This window comes from Solea senegalensis, linkage group LG13 (genome assembly GCF_019176455.1).
Source record: "Solea senegalensis isolate Sse05_10M linkage group LG13, IFAPA_SoseM_1, whole genome shotgun sequence".
Taxonomy (NCBI): Eukaryota; Metazoa; Chordata; class Actinopteri; order Pleuronectiformes; family Soleidae; genus Solea; species Solea senegalensis.
Genome location: NC_058033.1, coordinates 16,596,749 through 16,617,124, shown reverse-complemented (window position 1 = coordinate 16,617,124; position 20,376 = coordinate 16,596,749). Strand labels below are relative to the sequence as shown.

The 20,376-nt window shown below is 40.3% G+C and overlaps 3 protein-coding genes across 8 annotated transcripts in view; 2 read left to right on the top strand and 1 right to left on the bottom strand.

The window, feature by feature from the left end:
- LOC122780205 (oligophrenin-1-like) overlaps positions 1 to 3,068 on the bottom strand; it is a 28,927-nt gene extending 25,859 nt beyond the window's left edge. For both annotated transcript variants that reach the window (XM_044043061.1, XM_044043062.1), the window contains exon 1: positions 2,379 to 3,068. In XM_044043061.1, the coding sequence (XP_043898996.1) occupies positions 2,379 to 2,532 (154 nt within the window). In that variant the 5' untranslated portion in view covers positions 2,533 to 3,068. The remainder of the gene's footprint in view (positions 1 to 2,378) is intronic.
- Positions 3,069 to 4,723: 1,655 nt separating this feature from the next.
- Positions 4,724 to 10,769, top strand: gjb1a (gap junction protein beta 1a). Of its 3 annotated transcripts, none has more exons than XM_044041296.1 (2): positions 4,724 to 4,739; positions 9,978 to 10,769. In XM_044041296.1, exon 2 carries the CDS (start codon positions 9,992 to 9,994, stop codon positions 10,712 to 10,714), a length of 723 nt encoding a protein of 240 aa, XP_043897231.1. In that variant the 5' UTR covers positions 4,724 to 4,739; positions 9,978 to 9,991; the 3' UTR covers positions 10,715 to 10,769. The 3 variants fall into 3 exon arrangements, with proteins under 3 accessions (XP_043897231.1, XP_043897230.1, XP_043897229.1); XM_044041295.1 differs by lacking the exon at positions 4,724 to 4,739 and adding an exon at positions 7,225 to 7,361; XM_044041294.1 differs by lacking the exon at positions 4,724 to 4,739 and adding an exon at positions 7,879 to 7,906.
- Positions 10,770 to 14,463: 3,694 nt separating this feature from the next.
- Positions 14,464 to 20,376, top strand: gja2 (gap junction protein, alpha 2). Of its 3 annotated transcripts, XM_044041292.1 has the most exons (3): positions 14,464 to 14,741; positions 16,148 to 16,237; positions 17,256 to 20,376. In XM_044041292.1, exon 3 carries the CDS (start codon positions 17,307 to 17,309, stop codon positions 18,375 to 18,377), a length of 1,071 nt encoding a protein of 356 aa, XP_043897227.1. In that variant the 5' UTR covers positions 14,464 to 14,741; positions 16,148 to 16,237; positions 17,256 to 17,306; the 3' UTR covers positions 18,378 to 20,376. The 3 variants fall into 3 exon arrangements, with proteins under 3 accessions (XP_043897227.1, XP_043897226.1, XP_043897228.1); XM_044041291.1 differs by lacking the exon at positions 16,148 to 16,237; XM_044041293.1 differs by lacking the exon at positions 14,464 to 14,741 and having other exon boundaries at positions 16,143 to 16,237.

The window sequence follows — 20,376 nt, the reverse complement described above, 5'->3', positions numbered from 1 at the left end:
TGTGAGGTGTAAATGGGAGGAGACTCATCAATCAAGAAACCTGCAAATGTATACTGAGACACAGACTGCAACTTTGAACCCATGGCAGATTCTGTGTCATTCAGTTTTGAATGTGAATTTGAGAACAGCATGACTTTTGTTTTGCCAGAGTTTAAAACAACTTTTAAATCATTATAATGACTCTGAACAGTATTACAATCAAGCCACAACTGGGATACAGCCAGGTTAGGAGTGGATGCTGAACTATAAATTACTAAAAAAAACATGAGAAAGATACAAATGAGAGTTTCATGAATATCTCCAAGAGCAGTTTATGCTGACAATAAGTCCTCACGAGCTGTGGCTATTATCTGCCCTGAATATAGAACCACTCACCACTCTGCAGCAGCACCACAGTACCTACAATGACAGTTTCTGTTTCCGTCATTGGTGAGGAGGACAGCAGAATGGACACTATCTTAGCCAGTCAAACAACACAGTGTTCCTTCTCATGGGTGTCACGCTGACCCAAATACACACATCTACAGTGTGTGTGGAGTTTTTTTGGTTATTAAATCCTACACCAGTGCCAGTGTCTACTACAGTATGCCATAATGAGTGGGGCTGGTCCCACTACACTACAACATCTCACAGAGAAAAAGATGGAAAAACAACGTATAGAATAAATACACCATACAGGAAGCAGCTGTTGAGGCGTTTGATCATCCTGAACATCTGCATTACAGCCACAGACTTTCAAATCAGGCTGTTTGGTCTTATCCCAAGGGAGCTGTATCACTCACATCCCTGAATGTGCCTCTCCCACCCACTCACAGTTGGTAGAGCCTCACAAAGAGTCCACTGATGTTGACCCCCAGCCCCACACACACCACCACCACCATTAGGGCAACCAATAGGGCAAGTGAACCTGACAAAAACTACATCCATACATGTACATTTGTATCTTTAAAAGCATTTTTGGATTAAAATAACTAAATAAATAAAAATGTAAAAAAACATCTGCACCCAGACAAGCATTACAGCTCTGTATCTGCATCCACATTAACAAGGTACAGTGGGCAAGCGTAAATGGTCTGTATTTATATAGTGCTTTTCTAGACTAGACGCTGCATTACTCAACAGTTTTGAAATTCACCCATTCACTCACACTTTCATACAGCGCATCTAGTTGCTGTGCATTTCCTATCACTCATCTTTCATATCCATTCACACGTTGCTGGCACAGCCATCAGGAGCCACGTGGGGTTAAGTGTCTTGCACAAGAAAACCTCAGCATGTAGACTAGTGTGTGCCACCTCTGGTTGCTTAGTTTCAGAAATCACTACTAAGTCAGAGAAAGGATTTTTGTAAAGATCCCAACAGAGTGAAACTGAAAGTAAATGTTGGCAACTTTTTCATTTGCAGCTGATGTTGGAGTTGTGGCCAACAAGAACTAATCAGAAAGTGAATGCAGGTAATTGTCATCCCTCTCAAAAATCTGTTTCCTTCACAATGTTGAGCTAAGAGGAGCAGCTAATTAAGTGCATTTAATGACCCTGGTAAATTTCATTACATCTGCAAGGTTTACAGTGTGTTGAGCTGTGTGGTTTGAGATGAATTCAAGAAACCTTTTAAATTTCATCACTGCACATGCAGTCAGTCCACTGACTAAATTAGTGTTGCTGCAGCAGCTCCCTGAGAAAAAAAAAAAAACATTAATCACTTCCTCACTTCCTTACTTCTTCTTTTGCCTCATTCACTTCCTCACTACTGTTGTAATGCTGGGTTGTTTTTGTCAATATTTTGACAATATTTAAAACTTGTGAAGCACTTTGAGTTGCACTGTCTTGTATGAAATGTCCTTTATAAATAAAGTCTGACTGCTTGATAATAAATGCATTTTGCCAGCTCAGCTAGTCTACATGGCAATGTGTCTTTGGACACAACACTTAACCCCAACATGACAGCTGTGCCCGCAGCGTGGGAATGGGTACTGAAAGATGTGTGAAAGAAAAATGTGCTGCACATAGACAGGCTGTATGAATGTGTGAGCGAATGGGTGAATGGCAAAACAGCTTACACATGCACATACTAATAAACAAATACAGACAATTAACCTTGTATGGTATCTGACATATGGTATGACAGATGTGTGATGCTACATGTAGATGCACCGTGTAAAAGAGATTGAATCTCAAAACTGTTGTGTAAAGCACTTTGAGTGGTGTTATCACACTATAGAACATTCACCAATTGACAGACCATGATCATGATGGCCCGCAGGCTCATTTTGCCCAGAGGTCCAAAACTATCTCCAAACGCCCCTGTCATTCGTTAGACGCGCTATCAAGGTGTAAAGCAAACACTTATACATGGGAAAGACAGAGAGACATACTCACCCCTAATTGCGGTGATGACACTGTTGCCATCTTTGATCACCTCTTTGAGGAATTTGCTGGTTCTGTCCAGCTCTAATTCATGGCATTTCAGAGTCTCTCTGAAGTCCGGACTGTCCAGATAGCAGTCACTGAACTCCAGAGGAGGATGACCCATCTTCTGGACCACTGGCCTTTTCACACAATAGAGTCACCGAGGTTGATATAGTGAGCCACGCAGCCTACACACTCTCTCACACACACACACAAATACACACACACTCCAACACTAGCACACTGTGCTGTTCAGAAGAGTTAAACCATGGTGTCCGTGGGAGCCTGCGGCAGCTGCTGCTCCACCGTGGAGTGGGGTGAACACGGTTTAGACTCACTTCCCTCTTTCCTTTGCTGTTTAAACTCCACAGCCTGTTTCTCTTTTCCACTTTTCCTTGTTGCAACGTCGAAGAGCTGCTAGCATCCCCTTGGACGCGTGCCCTACCGAAAATGCTTGACACTTCCACGAAACCTCATTCTGCCCTTTACCTCATTCTTAAGTCAGTCGTTATTTTTTAAGTTGACACCGAATAACAAACAACTTAACACGTATATGGGTGTATATGTATGAGGTAACAGACGTTTCGTGCGGCACACTCACAAGCTGTGCATTTAGCAAAGAGCTTAGCAAAAAGCTAAACTGAACGTTGCCAGCTGGACACGGACTCAAACAAAAAAAAATTCCCCGCTCCGCACCCAGGAGGTTCTTAAAGGGGCCGCAGCCAGAATTATGAAAACAATGATGCCTTCAAGTGCTGTGGGAAATGGATTGACTAAAACAGACAGATAATAGTAAAGGATCAGTTACTGAACGGGCCCAAGGGGGCCAAGGGCTTGGGGGCCCTGAAGTCCAAGCCTCTGTCCTACTATCCTTATATTTTTGCTAATATGTTACTCATCCCAATATTTTAATGGGGCCCTAAAGCCAAATACCACTGGTTACTATGTGATGTCATTATAGGGCCCCTTAGGCTATGTTATCCACCCCTAATGTCTTGCTGGGGCCCAAATAAGTTTTGTGTAACGTTTGTACTGATGTTGAATTGTGTATGATTATTGGAGTGGCATGTGAGTCGGGGCATGCAGGGGCCCTTTTCCAGTCTGTGCCCAGGGACCCACAGTCTCATAATCCATCTCAGGTAATAATAACTGTAGATAAACCTGAAGCAAACTTTATCTCATTTTGTAACTTGTGTGTTTTTGCATATATTCATTTTGACGTTACTTTTTAGATTCAACTGATTAGGTTTTACTTTACTAATCCCACACTGGGGAAATTTCACTTGTTACAGCAGCAAGAAGACAAGAATTAGACAGGCAATTGACCTCTGCATGATTTTGGACTGTGGAAGGAAACCAGAGAGGGGGTAGACACACAGGGAGACACATGCACACTCCATACAGAAAGGCCCTTGGCTGAACCTGGCCACAGTTTCAGCCACCACACTGCCGTGTGACCCTTTATAAATATCGTGAAAAGTAGTTACATTTTTCCCATTGTACACCTCCAGTGTTCTTGTTGCTATAATCCAGCCTGTTTACAACGAGTGATACTAATTACCATGTGCGCTATCCCTTACTGAAAACTTTCATAATTGTGTGTTTAATGATTTAGTAATATGGATAACGACTGGCACTTGTTGTTTCCTACTTCACACACTGATTGGGACATACACATACAGTGCCTGCAGTGACACATCATATGTGTGAACTGTTATGAGAATCATGTGACTGTTCCACAGTGAGACAGGACAGACCTGTAAATGGCTGGGTGTGTTCCCATATTCAGGTTTAAGTAGGCTATACAACAAGATGTGACAGCTTTACACCTCGTACACAAGCACTAAAGAGTCCCTGATAGCAGTGGCTTTCAAACATGGGCTCCATCAAAACCTTCCAAATGCTATGTATAGGCCTGTATTTTAACAACATATTCTTTACTCTCAGAGTGTAATGGACAGTGAGGGAATTCTAATTTACATGGCCTGACATGGTTTATAGATTACTCACTCACTCATTATCAACTGTTTGTTTGGAGCAAATCCCAGCTGACATGTAGGGTGAAAGGCGGGGTTAACCCTGCAGGGTGCAACAGACAGAGGCAAACAACTATTCACTTTCGGTCAATTTAAAGTGTCCAATTAACCTCTGCATGGTTTTGAACCAGAGAACCTGGAGAACCCACACAGGAAGGTTCTAAGTCTAACCAGAATTAAGGCTGGCGACCTTCTTGCTGTGAGGCAAAAGTGCTCACCGCTATGTCTTTATCATTTCTACTTTCTAATTAAAACAATTCACGCCGTCTGCAATTTGTTTCCCATTCTGTAAAGGGTCCATGGCTGACGAAAAGCTGAAAACCTCTGTCTTACACCACCAAATAAAAGAAGAAGAAAAAACTTTGAACCTTGAACGTTACATTCACAGGCGTCCTGCAAGTCATGGTGAAAAACATGTTATTCAAGTACAAATAAAGTCCTTGGCTCATAATAGCAGGCCCTGTGGTCATAAAATAAATAGCAAAATATGCTTGTATGAATACTGACTTCATTCTGATCATTGCCTGATAAAAAAACAAACATAATGAAATTAGCTGTCTCGATCTATCTGAAGACGTGTTATTTCCTGACAAGCTTGATGTCATTTCCCAATGACTCAAGTCTCTATCTCTCTCTCTCTCTTTCTATATATATAGTATATACAGTATCTACCTCACACACATACTCCCTCTCCCTCTCAGTTATTGCTGATAAACTGCAATATCTGTAAATGACCACTAGGTGTCCTCCTTGTGCAGTAATTGAATCCACCTATCGCATTAACAGTACATATTTTAAGCAGTAAGGCTCTCTCTCAACCAGAGGCCTGTGACATGATCATTGTATCTAACATTTGTATTTATGTACAGGTGGGAAATATTTCACTCGGTTTCTTCCCCCCCTCTCTAGTAAGGACGTGTTTTCCTGCCACACCAGCAAAATAAAAACTATAAGTTATAAGGTGATTAAAACAATATATGTTTCACCTTAAAACATGATAAACTCCATCTTGGCTCTGCTCCCTTCATGTCTTCAGGCCTACATTCGTCAGAACAGCAGAGGCAGTTACTGTCTTTGATCGTATGACTTAGTCCTATTGTCTGTTCCAAAGGTCCATACTGAATTAGAAAAAGGCATTTAAATATGCGGCTCCTTCTTCCTGGAACACACTACAGGATTGTCTGAAACTGAAAAGTCTGGTCTCATTGGACACTTTTAAAATATTTTTAAATGATCTTAACAAACTATGTTTTCCCTGGTCGTAATAGAATAGAATAGAATGCCCTTTATTGTCATTATACAATGTACAACGAGATTTAGAGAGCTTTTTTTCACAGTTTTAAAATAACAAACAGTTGAAAGAAAGAAAGTGCAAATATGCTCTTTATACACACAGGATAAATATTTACCTATAAAAAAAAATGGTACCGGTATACAAGACTGTATTGCACAGTTCAGGGTGGTGATGGCCTTTGGAAAGAAACTGTTTGTCCTTGCTTATTAGCAAAGTTTCTTTCCAAAAGTTAACGTTTATAATTATGGTGCATCATTTCAGTTTTGAGAATCACTGCTTCATCTTTGAGCCTAACATATGCCAATAGTTATTTTACGGACATTTACTCTCCGAACCTGGCTATCCATGACTCATCTTCTACCGCTTTATCTTCCACATGAGGGAGGATAATCCCAGCTGACATAGGGCGAAATGTGGGGTACACCCTGGACAGTGTGCAATTTACCTAATCCCCAAATCTGCATGTTTTTAGACTTTGGGAGGAAACCGGAGAACCCAGAGAAAACCCATGCAAACTCCATGCAGAAAGGCCCTCGTTACAACTGGGTCATGAACCTAACACATGTCAGTTTATTGTCAATTGTAGCAACAGAATCTCTTTGAATCAGTTCATATTTTTTTCAGAATAAAGGCTCTGAATTCTAGATGTAATGTTTTTTGTGAAAATTAGCAAATCTTTTTTAAAAAAATTAAAAGAAGGGCCTTTCTGCATGGAGTTTGCATGTTCTCCCCATGTGTGCATGGGTTTTCTCCGGGTTCTCCAGCTTCCTTCCACAATCCAAAAACGTGCAATATGGGGATTAGGTCAATTGGACACTCTAAATTGACCATAGGTGTGAGTGTGAGAGTGAATGGTTGTTTGTCTCTATCTGTGTGTGTGGCCCTGCGGTGGACTGGCGAACTGTCCAGGGTGTACCCCGCCTATCGCCCGATGTAGCTGAGATTGGCACAGCACCCCCCGCGACCCTCCGGTGAGGGATAAAGCCGTAGATGATGGCAAACTATGGTGAATAGTGAAATTATTATTTATGGTACTCATTTACAGCCATATCTTCAACTTTGAATTGGTAAACTGAACATTTATTAATTGTATTATTTTATGCATGTTATTTAAAATTAAACATTTTGACTAAAAAGTTGGGAAAATTTATTTTGAGAAAAAAAGAAAACTCCCACAACCCACTTGTGTGTCCAGTGTTTGGGAACCAGTGATGTTGTCTTATCTTTTGATTTCATGCATAAGTCTTTGTTGTAGACCTTTAATTTTTACCCTACATTGCGTCAAAAGCATCCTCCACTTCCTGTGCAGAACACAGCACAATAAGGACGAGGGGGACAGACCACAGTCCCCACACAGATTCCTCAGCTGGGCAGAAATTCAAACAGTTGATCTGAATTCTGAAGCTGTTTGCTTGCTCTGGGTAAATGGGGCTATTGTATGCAAATACTGGACAGAGAAGCATATGACCTCTCCAGTGCAGGGCAGTGGCTAGTGTGACAGAAATCATTAGCAATGCAAAGTCATGGTGTTCTGATACTCTTGTTCACAGACACGGATTGAAAAAAAAAAATCCGTTCATGTAAATGTTTCTGGATGTACTTGATTCCAAACTGCAGCTCACGGTAAGCAGATTTTATTCCTCATTGTTTATCATGTAGCTGAAGAGTGTTATATTGGGCTTATGGTTTATAGTTATGGCTTGACTTGACTTTGATCAGTTTGTAAAGTCCATTTAGACCTAAACTGAAATGAGGAGGAAGAAGAAGAAGAAGAAGAAGACATAGTGAAGTTCTTCTTCATAACTTAAAACATCCGTCCATTGTCTACCGCTTTATCCTCCACATATAGGACATGACATAGGGCGATAGGCGGGGTACACCCTGGACAGATTGCCAAAGTGAACAAATCATCTTCCTGTCAGTCACACAGTAATAGAGTCATTGTTACCTGAGGTGCATATTGGATGTTAACACCATGGCGACTGGTGAAGTCATGTCACATGACACATGGTGCCAGACCTCGGTGTTTCACTCTTAAGTGGCTTGCCAACTTCAGAGAGGAGCAGAGAGGCTTCCTTCTTCTCTGGATTCACATCAATGCCAAATCAGCGGCTCAGCGTTGTCCTCTGCGTTGCCTCCTATGCCTCTTTCACCTCCTGCTGAGCCGGGTAACATCATCTCTGATATATCTACTATATTAAAAAAGACTGGAAATGAAAGCATGTGGACAACACATGACAAACAAATGTGAAACAGACAATGTAAATGTTTGATGCTCTATAATTTAAATCTATGTTAAATACTCATTTCTGAGCTGCAGAGAATACATTTTTCATTTTAACTGCTCGTTATATGATCAACACTTCACAATATCCAAATAAATGTTCATTTTTATTTAACAGAAGACAGAAAATCCGCAAATCTTTGCAATGAAGATGTTGGAATTAGAGGAAATCTGGGACTAAATAGTTCCAGTTAGACATATACAGTATGATCGTATTAATACTTTTTCACTCAGACTAATTTTAAAGACATTTTTCTGGTATGATCTCTGAAAAAAAAAACATATATCAGTCAATCTAAAGACTAGTTTCTTGATTATCTTGTTTGTTTTCATAAAATGTTCAATATGAATTCTTTCATTACATATTTGTCTCATGTTTGATCAACACTTCAGAACCTTTTTGTTTCAAAGAGGACAGACTGTCAAGTCCCTTTATTTCTCTCATCAGATTTGTTTTTCAATTTATCTGTAATAATCCAAGGTGCTTTCACAGACCAGATTAATGAAAGCCAAACAAAACAACAGATAAGAAACCAACTAAAATGACAACAAGGAATAAAAAAATTCAATAATAACAGTTTAAAACAATTAAAAACAAAGGTTTACAGGTGTAAAATATAGTCATTCTAAATGTTTAGCAATATAAAGGTCAGATATAGAAATAAGAAAAGAAAATAACAAAAAAGACAAGAATTTCAGTCTATAAAAATGTTTTTTTCAAAAGTGATTTAGAGCTGCAACTATCAATTAATCTGTTGATTATTTTCTCAATTAATCGTTTGGTCAATAAAATATCAGAGAACCTTAAGAAATGTTGATCGGTGTTCGTCAAAACTGGAAATGATGATGTTCTCAAATGTCTTGTTTTGTCCACAAACCAAAATGATTCACTTTAAATGATTTCTTTGCTATCCAGAGCAAAGAAATGAAGAAAATTCTCAAATCTAGGAAGCTTCAACAATCAGAAATCGTGTTTTAATCATGAAAAAAGCTTCAAACTGATTATTCGAATAGTTGACGATTAATTTAATAATCGATGACGCGTATTGTGGCTCATAGTAGCTTTAAAAGTGACCTGTATAATCTTTAAATCAGTTCTAAAATGATCAGGGAGTCAGTAGTGATGTGACAGTGTCTGTTCCAACCAGTAAGAGTATGAGAGGAAAAACATTATAACATTAAGTAAAAAGAGTAAAAAGATAAAACTGCTCCACTTTCCAGCTATCAAGACATAAAATACAAATTACGCAGAAGCCGCTGATCTTATAGAGAGTAAATAAATATGGCAAGAATTAAACCTAAGTAAAAATTATATAGATGGAACAATGTTGTTGTTGTTGTTTTTTACATGGCTTTGTTCTTCTTATTTTGGACCCTTTCACAAAAACTCAGCCTATCATCACAATGGTGAAGCTGAATAGATAAGAAATACAGAATGTCTTCTTAGAAAAATGACTTCCATATCCAATTAATTTGTCAATAATTGTCAGATTATTCCAGCTCTTATGTAATGGATTTAAAATGAAACCTTGCTTGTACTTGCATCTGAATCTGTTTACTGAGTAGGTTTTATCATTTTTACTTTCATTTTTTAATAATTATTTGCTTTGTACTTGATTGTATGTTTGTATTTGTACTCCTGGTCAGTCCATGGCCTAGTGGAAAGTAAACTTTACTTGTAACCGTAGGTTAACATATATCAGTGTACTCAAAAATAGAAAATAGTGAGGAAGGTCACTCAGCTTCAAAAAAATCCTTCTCCTCCTACAGAGAGAAGCTGAACGAATGTATTTATTCCTCTTTGTATCTGTGAAACTATACTATAAACTCAAGTATTCTTACTTTTAAGTACAGTCTAGTAGTAGCAAAGTAGTAGCAGCAGATAGTCAGCACAGTGTTTATTTACAAGTTTGATCTAATGCACATGTGTGTCTATGTGTGTTTTTCACCATCAGAACCGGAATCAAAGATGAACTGGGCGACGTTTTATGCCGTGATCAGTGGCGTGAACAAGCACTCCACGGGCATAGGCCGCATCTGGCTCTCTGTTCTCTTCATCTTTCGCATCCTGGTCCTGGTGGTGGCAGCAGAGAGCGTGTGGGGCGATGAGAAGTCCGGTTTCACCTGTAACACCCAGCAGCCAGGCTGCAACAGCGTCTGCTACGACCACTTCTTCCCCATCTCTCACATCCGCCTGTGGGCTCTGCAGCTCATCCTGGTGTCCACTCCCGCCCTGCTGGTGGCCATGCACGTGGCCCACCGCCGCCACGTCGACAAGAGGGTTTACAGACTGTCAGGGAGGACCAACCCGAAAGAGCTGGAGCAGATCAAGACCCAGAAGATGAAAATCACTGGCGCCCTGTGGTGGACGTACGTCATCAGCCTGTTGTTCCGCGTTGTCTTTGAGGTCATCTTCATGTATGTCTTTTACATGATCTACCCTGGATACAAGATGATCCGTCTGGTCAAGTGTGACTCGTACCCGTGTCCGAACACAGTGGACTGCTTTGTGTCCAGGCCCACAGAGAAGACAGTCTTCACGGTGTTCATGCTGGCCGTGTCAGGCGTTTGTATTCTGCTCAACATTGCAGAGGTGGTCTTCCTGGTGGTGAAGGCCTGTAGTAAGCATTTGCACGGTGTTGGAGAATCAACTATGGGCGCCTGGATTCAACACAAACTCTGCTCATTCTAACAAAACACTGTGTTCATACTTGCATAAAGGAATATGACAGTGACATACTGTATAGGTCCATGCACAACTTAAAGGGATAGTTCATGTTTTTTTTAAGTGGGGTTGTATGAGGTACTAACACAACCTACCTTGCATTTGCCACATACCAGCTTGAGTCATTCAGTACATTTTAATGCACAATTACATCGACCTACAACTGCAGCTGTTCCCATTATAAACACTAACAGGATGTGTCCACCTCCACTCTGCTAGGTGGTAGTCTGAGTCAACCCAGCTCTGCAGACTCGATTGGTAAGGACCAACTTTCAGAACCTCCTAAAACTGGGAACCAATCACAAACCCCTGTTGCGCTAGAAGCAGGCTTAACACAATGACAGAGAAGCTGCATCTCGCATACATTAATCGTATACATCCAACATGACGCCTCCCGACGAGCAGCTGTCTTTCAATTCGGTCATTCGACAGCATTCATAGATAGCCATCGCTCTGCATACGTCATCCAGATCATTAACCTGATTGGTTGTAGGTCTATCCAATTGTGTAAATATGCATTTTGATCTACATCTGTTGGTCACGCCTCTTGAAAGTGGGAGGTGACTACACCCAGACTCATACTCAGTTAGTTGGTACCATGATGAGCACCATTCTGAGTCTTCCTACGTACCATCCATGAACTTTGGGACATTCAATCATGTATGTACTGGCCTGGATTTTACTATGTTTTCCTCACTGTTGTCTTCTGTGTACCGGCTTCTTCTATTATTTCTGGATCAAAGCTCTGGGATGGAGACTGTGGAGCGTGTGCAGAGTGCCCTAAACCAGTTTGAGTTGTTCAACTCCCAAACACATTATCTGGGTGTGTTAGTCTGACTTTTGGACTAAAATATTTACATGTATTTTAAAGTTGTAGTCGGACTAAAACATGGCTGCCAGTGGGATCATGAGGACTACCGCCACTTAACAATAATAATATCTACCTGCTTAAGTCTACCATACCTTAAGAATACTTTAATAGCTCACTCACCAAATTCATACAGAAAACATAATGTTTAGCTCACAGGGACACAAGGTGGGGTTGTGTCCGTGAGGTAGAACAAAAGATTTCAAACAACAAAAACACAAAATCACACGAGCAGTTAGCAGTGGATCAACAACACTAACATGTGGCAGCCATGTTTTCATGGAGTGCGAGCCTCCATCTCTCAAGCTAGTTCTCAGTGCAGGTGGCGTTCCTGACACAGTTGGTGCCAACTATGTGCCAGTACCTCATACAACTACACTTCAAAAACTACACTATACATTTAATCTCAATGAGCTGAATATTTCAATTATTCCAACATTATTACATGCAGTATCTATACATGTATTTGTGCCACGAACCAAACCACTGTAAACAGCTGCACTTACTGTATACAGCAAGAGTAATATAACATCAATGAAGTAACCCTTTTTAAAAACAGTATTCCAGCTGACCAAATCATAGGCTTGTATTGTCATGGGATTTTTGATGTTTTCATCATAATTAAGATTTTTGGTCTTGAAATGAAAATATTAAATACAAATTGTTGTGCCAACTGAAAATAAAATGTACACCAATATTTCTGATATGTATAATATTCTGCTGCTTGAAATACGATCCCCCATGTCATACGTCGTCTAAACCGCTGAACTGAATCTGAAGGACTAACTGGGAGGACGTGGGTTTTCCTCAGGTGTCACAAGAGAGAGAACTAATAGGGCAAATGGTTTGTATTCTCCTTAATACATGGAAAATATGTTACATTTCATACATTATCATGTATTAGTTTAAAGGTTAATCTGCTGCAATTAGCTATTGTTAGCATTTAGGGGGCAAATGAGTCATTCCTGTGGACGAAAGCTGTTAAATGAAAACCTGGGTCAGAACATTTTTCCTGGAGTTCATGTCAACAAGACTGTGTCTGAAATCCAGAAATGTAGGATACAGGGCGCTGGCAGGAGAAGGAACAGAAAAGTCTGGAGTGATTTGACCTTACTACGTGGCTTGAGATGATGTTTGTTATACAAATACATGCTAAAAAAAAAATTGAAAGTGACATTGAAAGCAGCTTGAAGTATTTCCTAACTAATAAAGTATTTCCTAACACCATAAAGCACCGGACAGCATTTAAATCTATAGGAACAAATTGAGTTGCATCATCAGTGTCACTTTGTGATTCCACTCAGCTGTCAGCAGTGTGACTGTGGGGAAAAACAACAACAAAAATGAACGACTCTTGTTCACACATTTAGTGTCACCTTCACCATCTTTAGTCATGAGCTGCTCTGTGCCATGTTGCCACCTGTGAGGAAACATCGCAGGCTGATTTTGTTCAGCTTCTCAAGGCCAAAGAGCATAGTTTTGGTGTTATCAATAGCCGGGACATTTTGGGGTCAGTGTGTGGGTGACAATGGTTGACCCAGGGGACAGCTGGACCTCCCATGACTGAGCAACATGGCACTTCTCTTTTTTAAGACAGTGTCAACGCACACGCACGCACACTTCATCTACATAGTGCAGAGTAATGAGAGGAATGGACAGTATATAATATAAATATAACAAACACAAAACCCTCCAAACTTGTGAATGTAACCAATGTTCACCTTTATTGTGGAGTGTTTTTACCAGTTAATTATCATCTTGTTTCGTCGTCTATATAATAAATCTCAAGGAGCACATAAGGAGGTCCAGTTCGGTGAGAATGACCTCAATCATTTTATATATAATACGTATGAGTTAATGCTACTATCAGACCTGGTAACTTAGAGGGATTGTTTGTATGTATACAGCAGCAGAGCAGGTCTAATGAGTCGTGGGTGCTTCTTTGTGTTTTCAGTCAAACTCCAACCTGTTTGTTTGCAGTCATCTCACTTTACTGGCTCAGTGTTGCTGATGCCTCTGTCTGATTTGACATAAAGCAAATCACTTCCTGTGTGCAGTATGGGAATATCACAGGGTGACACAAGACCTAAACACTGAGAAACACAGAGAGTCGTGTGCAGCATAAAGTAAACTCATTTCAAGGAATGTAACGGGTTTCTATTTTTCATGGTCAAAGTCAAATTAATTGTTAATTTGGCCGATTATAGACACAAAAAAATACTACTATAAAACAGGAAAAAGGAAGAATAACATTCATTTACTTTTGTGCGATCATTTATATTTGTATGAAAAGGGCTATACAGTAAATAATGTCTGGTTGACTGATTGAACGATCACTTTCAGATTGTCAATTTAAATTGTCCGTTTTACTTTATCTACGTATTCTGTATGTATTATGATTGTGTAATGCAACATGCTATATTAAAGCTAATGAAATGTTAACGATATTACGCTTTTTTGGATGAAATGTGAATCAGTTAAGATTAAGAAATTACATAGCTGTAGTGGTGTTATGTTTCAGTACATTACAGTGGAGTTTAACAAAAAAATGTTTAAGTAAGATTGGATTATTTAACAGCAGTGGTCGCACACATTTGAAACAGAATGAAATGTATGTCTCTGTCATATCATCATGAATAACGCATGTCACTCATTCCAGAGCAGTTACCCTGAAGACTGCAGCAGCGGCTCCACAGTGAGTGACGCTGTCAAGGGTCAGATCACCAATGCAGGAGACAACAAAGCCCCTCCCTTAAGCATGAATTATATTTAGCACACACTGACATGTAAGACTAACCTGCACCTCACTGGGCTCCTCAGCTGCCACTCAGTTGAACAGAGACACCTCTTAAGTGAAGGGCTCTTTGACTTTTCCACAGGCAGCCAGTGTTTTCCGTCTGTACGGGCAGGGATTCAGTTTGTTGAACAGCGAGCATTGATCAGGTCACAGTGGGAGGGCAGCAGAGTTTTCAGAGCTAACTATCACAAAGAAGTTTTTTTTTTGTTTGGTTTTTTTTTCGTAGCACAGCATTTTCCTCAGGGCTGGAGGAAAACATGGCCTCTCTGTGAACCGAAGCCACCCAGTGACTCTGGATCTGCACTGCTGTAGGAGATGAACATTAGCGGGTACGTCTCTCTCACTCTCTCTGTCTCTCATTGAAATAACAAGGATAATCACTCAGAAACATAGTGGCTCCAAAGTCTGAGGCTGCTTTATCTCAGAACCCACTTTATTTCCAACGTATATTAATTAATTATCTAAATACTTTCATGAATGAAATCCAGGCTGACAATATCATTTTTTTTTCAAACAGGTGCTCAGACTGACACTCTTTCTAAATGTAAACACATTTCTAAGACAAAGTCTATTTTAAAGTGAACATTTTTTTCTTCGTCATATCAAATTTAAACTAGAAACCCAAACCTGGAGTTGGGGTTCACTATTGGATTCTGTGTCACAAGATCTATGGCGAGGCGCAGCGTCTGCCAGTCTGCTGCAGGGCTTTCCTTCACACACAGTCAGCTGTGTCCTGCTCCGTTTCATCGGCACACACACACAGCATTTATGAATACAAATAGTGAACTCATGATCAATCAATGTTGCTATTGATACATCTCTGCTGGAGGTCTTCTGCAGAACAGTGACCTCTGCTTGTAGAGTGTCTGGAACACTGCGCCACCAGCAAAATCGAATACACTGCTTATAATTATACGCATAAAATGAGTGTATTGTGTCTATTGTCAGTTTAAAGATGAATCAGACAATTTATGAACACACTTCTCAAATTTTACACCATGGTTCACACATTTGAGTGTGACTCAGCTATTCTGTATTCATAAAATACTTCAGGTTTATTTGAAACTTGCTCCAATGTGTCTACAAATCTCTTTAATGCGTGTTTTATATCAGAGGTTTTCAATTTCTTTTCTCAGCCAATGACCCAGGACAAGAAAACAAAAAAATATATATACAATTATACTGATGAAAACACTTCCTGTCACAAAACAGTTTTCTGTTCACATGTGATAGAGGGCCCCACTTGAATTTCTTGGGCCCCCAGATAATAGTCTGTTCTATAAATGATTTGCAATGCACCTTTTATTCACAGATTACACAATTAGAGTTAATAATGTATAAGGGGAACTACAGCCATGCTAGCGAGCTAATAGTCAAGCAAAACAGAGCTAAAATGAGAGTTTTCATTCACCCTGTATTCAGAGACCCAGCTACGGCTGAACGATACGACTGCTCTGTATTTGCTTAATGTGTAAAAACTGGTTTTATTCATTTCAAATGTGATGTGTGTCACAGTATACTCACGGATGGTTTTGCCCTGAAGTGACCTAAAAAAAATCAAATACAGGTATGTGTTTAGTTTGAGGACACATTGTACCAAATCTTTCCTCCACCCCTTAAAAAAAGAAAGGGCTAGCTCAGGTTTTTTGTGTGGTTGTATGAGTTATTAATTTACCAACAAAAAATAAGCAGCAGCTGCTAAAAATGTCAATTTTCTCTGTGGACTTTGGTGCAGGAGACTGAGCAGTTCACAAACTTCTGTTTCCAGTTGGAAATGTCTGACAGAAACATCATTCAGTGAACATACAACCACGATATTGTAGAGGTGAGTCTTTTTGAAAAAACTGTACACTATAGTGGTGGTGATTCACTGAACATCATATATTGGGTGCACATTTAAACACAGGATCCAGGCAGCTTTCCAAGTTCCAGTATTTTATTTCCAAGTAAACAGTAGTTGGCGATGAGGGGTACTGGTGGATGATTTGTCTTTATGAAAATGATGAAAGGAAATATTACAATCTAGCAAGTATCAAATATACAATAAGAAATTAGGTTGCATCCGCTCTTACTTTCCTCTCTTTAACAAAGGATTAAACTCAGGAATCTAGTATAATGAAACACCAACAATAAGTAAATCTTCAAACAATATGTAGTATCAACCAAATGAATCATTAAATGAGTGAACGTCCATAAAACTCACAGGCAGTGTTCCTTTGTTCTCGTGGATTGTTTGGAGGGAAAATAGGGGGGGTCAAAGGGCGGAAGGGGCGGGTTATATAGGATTAGGGGTGTGGTCCAGGTAGGTGTGGTTGGTGATGAGGCAGGTGAGGTGGAGATTTGGGATTTTAACACTTTTATTAAGTGGTTAAAATTAGCAACAATTGAAGGACTCCTCCGCTCACTCCACCCGTTCCCCAGTTTTTCAGTAAACTACGGTGGCCTTCCCGTACCAGAAAGGATGTAAACACTCTTTCACTCTCCACTCTCCTACTCTTTCTGTCTTTTTCTTTTCCTTCTTTGATGGTTTAAGCCTTAATTTTATGGTGGCGGAGTCATTTACATAGAAAGCTTCTGCTTCAAAAGTCATAACCCATGTCTGTTTAAGCTGCTGTAAGAACATGGGCGTACTAAATGGTGGCCTTTGCTCAAAGAACATACTTTAAAAAGATTATATAAGTGATTATGCGCTATACTTTAATTTCTTCTTAAATGTTCCAAATTAGAACTTTAGGTGAGATTGAGCCATGTCTTAATATGGTTGAATCGATGTGTCAGTACTTCATACAACCCCACTTCAAAACAACCTGAACTACGTCTCATAGTTTTTCTAATGTTTTCAGGCTTTCCTCCTGGATTTCTAAATAGAGCTGAGTTGACATCTGTGAGCCACTATGGCGGACTGGAACTTACTGGGGAAGCTGCTGGAGAGCGCACAGACACACTCCACAGTCGTGGGCAAGGTTTGGCTCACAGTGCTGTTCATCTTCCGCATCCTGGTTCTGGGAGCTGCCGCTGAAAAAGTGTGGGGCGACGAACTGTCGGGCTTCACCTGTGATACCAAGCAACCTGGTTGTCAGAATGTCTGCTACGACAAGACCTTCCCTATTTCTCACATCCGCTTCTGGGTGATGCAGATCATCTTTGTCTCCACGCCAACTCTCATTTATCTGGGCCACATCCTCCATCTGGTCCGCATGGAGGAAAAGGAGAACCAGAAAGAGAAAGAGGCTGCACTCTTGAATGAAAAGAAACAGCAGTTACTTCCCAGCAAAACCAAGAAGGCTCCAATAAAAGACAACCAAGGCCATGTGCGCTTACAAGGCGCACTGCTGCGAACCTATGTGTTCAACATTATCTTCAAGACCCTGTTCGAAGTGGCCTTTATTGTAGCTCAGTACTTCCTGTATGGCTTTGAGCTTAAGCCCATGTACACCTGCGACCGCTGGCCTTGCCCTAACATGGTGAACTGCTACATCTCCCGACCCACTGAGAAGACAGTCTTCATCCTCTTCATGCTGGCAGTGGCCTGCATCTCACTACTGCTGAACCTGGTGGAAATGTACCATCTGGGTTTCACAAAGTGTCACCAGGGGCTCCGCTACAGACGCACACAGGCTGCAAACCAAGCCGCCAGGAACCTCACCGAGGCAACTATGCCGTTTGTGCCGAGCTACGAATACTTCAGCAGTCATCCTGCCGTGACCGAGCCTTTCCCTGCAGACTCGAAGTATGGCATCACAGAGCCGACCTCCGCTTACAGCCCCTACAACAGCAAAGTGGTTTACAAGCAGAACAGAGACAATATGGCTGTGGAGAGGAAAGGTAAATCAGAGGGAGAGGATTTGACAGAGAGGAGAACCCCCAGTCCTGCCCTGGAGCTGCTTGTTGAAAATCAGCGCAGAAACAGTCAATCCAGCAAACACAGCAGCAACAAGAGCAGGCTGAACGACCTGAAGATCTAGACCAGCAACTGTTTTTTCTACCCAACACTCAGGAACAACGTGCTTTTGTCTGCATAATCTGCGTGAGTTTTAGAAAGTGAGCATAAAACAGATTATAGCTGTGATCAATTTGCAGGTCAAGATTTGAGAGCACACAGCGACAGCTTTGTAAGCAGGGAACAAGTGCGGAGTGAATTTTTGAAAACTCCTCAGCTCACGGGACTCTTTATGCGAACGGTTGTCCACCCACAGGCGTCAAAAGGAAAAATCCATCACTGGCATTTATAATCAAATAAATTGTGTTTGGTTGTTTGTAAACTGGCTTATTGTGACTCGGAAGTCAGGATTTAATGAAGTTGCTCGAGTGAATTTTTTCTCTGCTCTGAGTTTGAGTTTAAAGATGGCCTAATCACTCAAATCACAAGTCTTAATTTGTAATCAATTAACGTTAACAACCAATTAAAATGAACTACTCATTTGAAGAAATGAGTAGTTCATTTTGTGTGGTTGTACTAGATACTGGCACATACAGCAGCCACTGCTGACGTGGTGCGTTCCATACGCCATTGGAACTCAGATTTCTGGAAAGAGTTACCATAGTAACCCTGACAGAGGATTCCTAGATGGCTGCCACATTACAGAAAGTGCTTTACTGTTAATCGCATTCCTGTCATATTTGTTTCCCAGTAAATCAATCGTACTTTAGGTTTTTTAACCCAAAGACATGTTGTTACGCTGTTTATGTACGCAAACAAAATGTAGAGGCTTGTTATCGACTGATATTGCTAAAGTGGCTAGCCCCGGGCTAATTTTACGTCCATGGTTTTTTGCCAACTTCCCTCTGCTACATGGTCAACTCAGAAGTCACTCCCATTTCCAACGTCCGACTTCCGATGTAAATGGAACACAGCATGCCCAGAGTACACCACAGCTGCCAGGAGAGGGAACAACCTGAGAAACACCAGTGAGGAAACAAGAGAACACTTTTATTTTAGCCACTTAATACAGTTCACCTACTACATTCTATGTTAGCTTAAGTCTATATGATATCTTAAGAATTTATCTGTTTATCTCACTGATTTTTCTGAGTGGAAACTGAAGTTTGTGTTGATTTGTACAACAGTCAATCTCCACCCCAAAAAACGTAGAGAAAATCTGTGATTTTTATTATAGCACATACTGTTGGAGTTGATGGTCCACTGCTGCCTTCATTAGGGAATTCAAATGTGTTATTTTCTTACTTGATTGTTTGAATTCCTTAATTTGGAGTTGCACAAACTAACCACAAACTGGTGTGGAAGTTTCCACTCAGAAAACACAGGCAAAATTAGGTATATACATATATATACCTCATTGCCCAGAGTACATATATATATATGTATATATATATATATACATATATATATATTAAAGGTATCATTTATGACTAAAATCTGTGTGTCCCTGTTGTTCAGTGGGGGTAAGCACTGACTATTAATCAGTACCCAACTCCCCCTCCTCTTCTCCTTCACTCCGAGTAAATTATTCTTTATAGCTCAAAACTGTTTATTCACAAATTTAACTTTGTTGCCTTTGCATTTTCTTAGCCGATGACTGACTTCATTTTCATTTTGTAACAGATGAACTTTGAATTTTTGTTTATTTTACTTGTATGTCATGAAAGACCATATTGTGGGCGGCGGCGAAGATGCAAATTACTTGAGAATGTTTTTGTTTACAAGCGATTAACTTGAACTAAAAATGTGTGTTGCATGCAAGACTTTAGCAATAACTGTCAATGTGTTCATTTGGATTTTCCATACACAGACATGATCGATAATGCTCATCTGTGACTGTGACTTGATTAAACTGATGTGCAGCAAAGGTGTGTTTGTGCTGATTGAGACACGGAAAAAGCTTCAGCGAATGAATTGTCACGCGTTTGCAATTCACATTCACAAAATGTTGGGAAACAGCTGATTGTGAGCCAAAAAAAGAAACGCTGCCAAATGTGATATTGTTGTAATGCAGGGGGAAAAAA

Excerpts from the sequence above, each read along its gene's own strand:
- gjb1a (XM_044041294.1), top strand. The coding sequence starts at position 7,879 with ATGCCTCTTTCACCTCCTGCTGAGCCGG. Across the intron at positions 7,907-9,977 it reads TTCACCTCCTGCTGAGCCGG|AACCGGAATCAAAGATGAAC; the intron begins GTAACATCATCT and ends TTTCACCATCAG.
- gja2 (XM_044041291.1), top strand. The coding sequence starts at position 17,307 with ATGGCGGACTGGAACTTACTGGGGAAGCTGCTGGAGAGCGCACAGACA.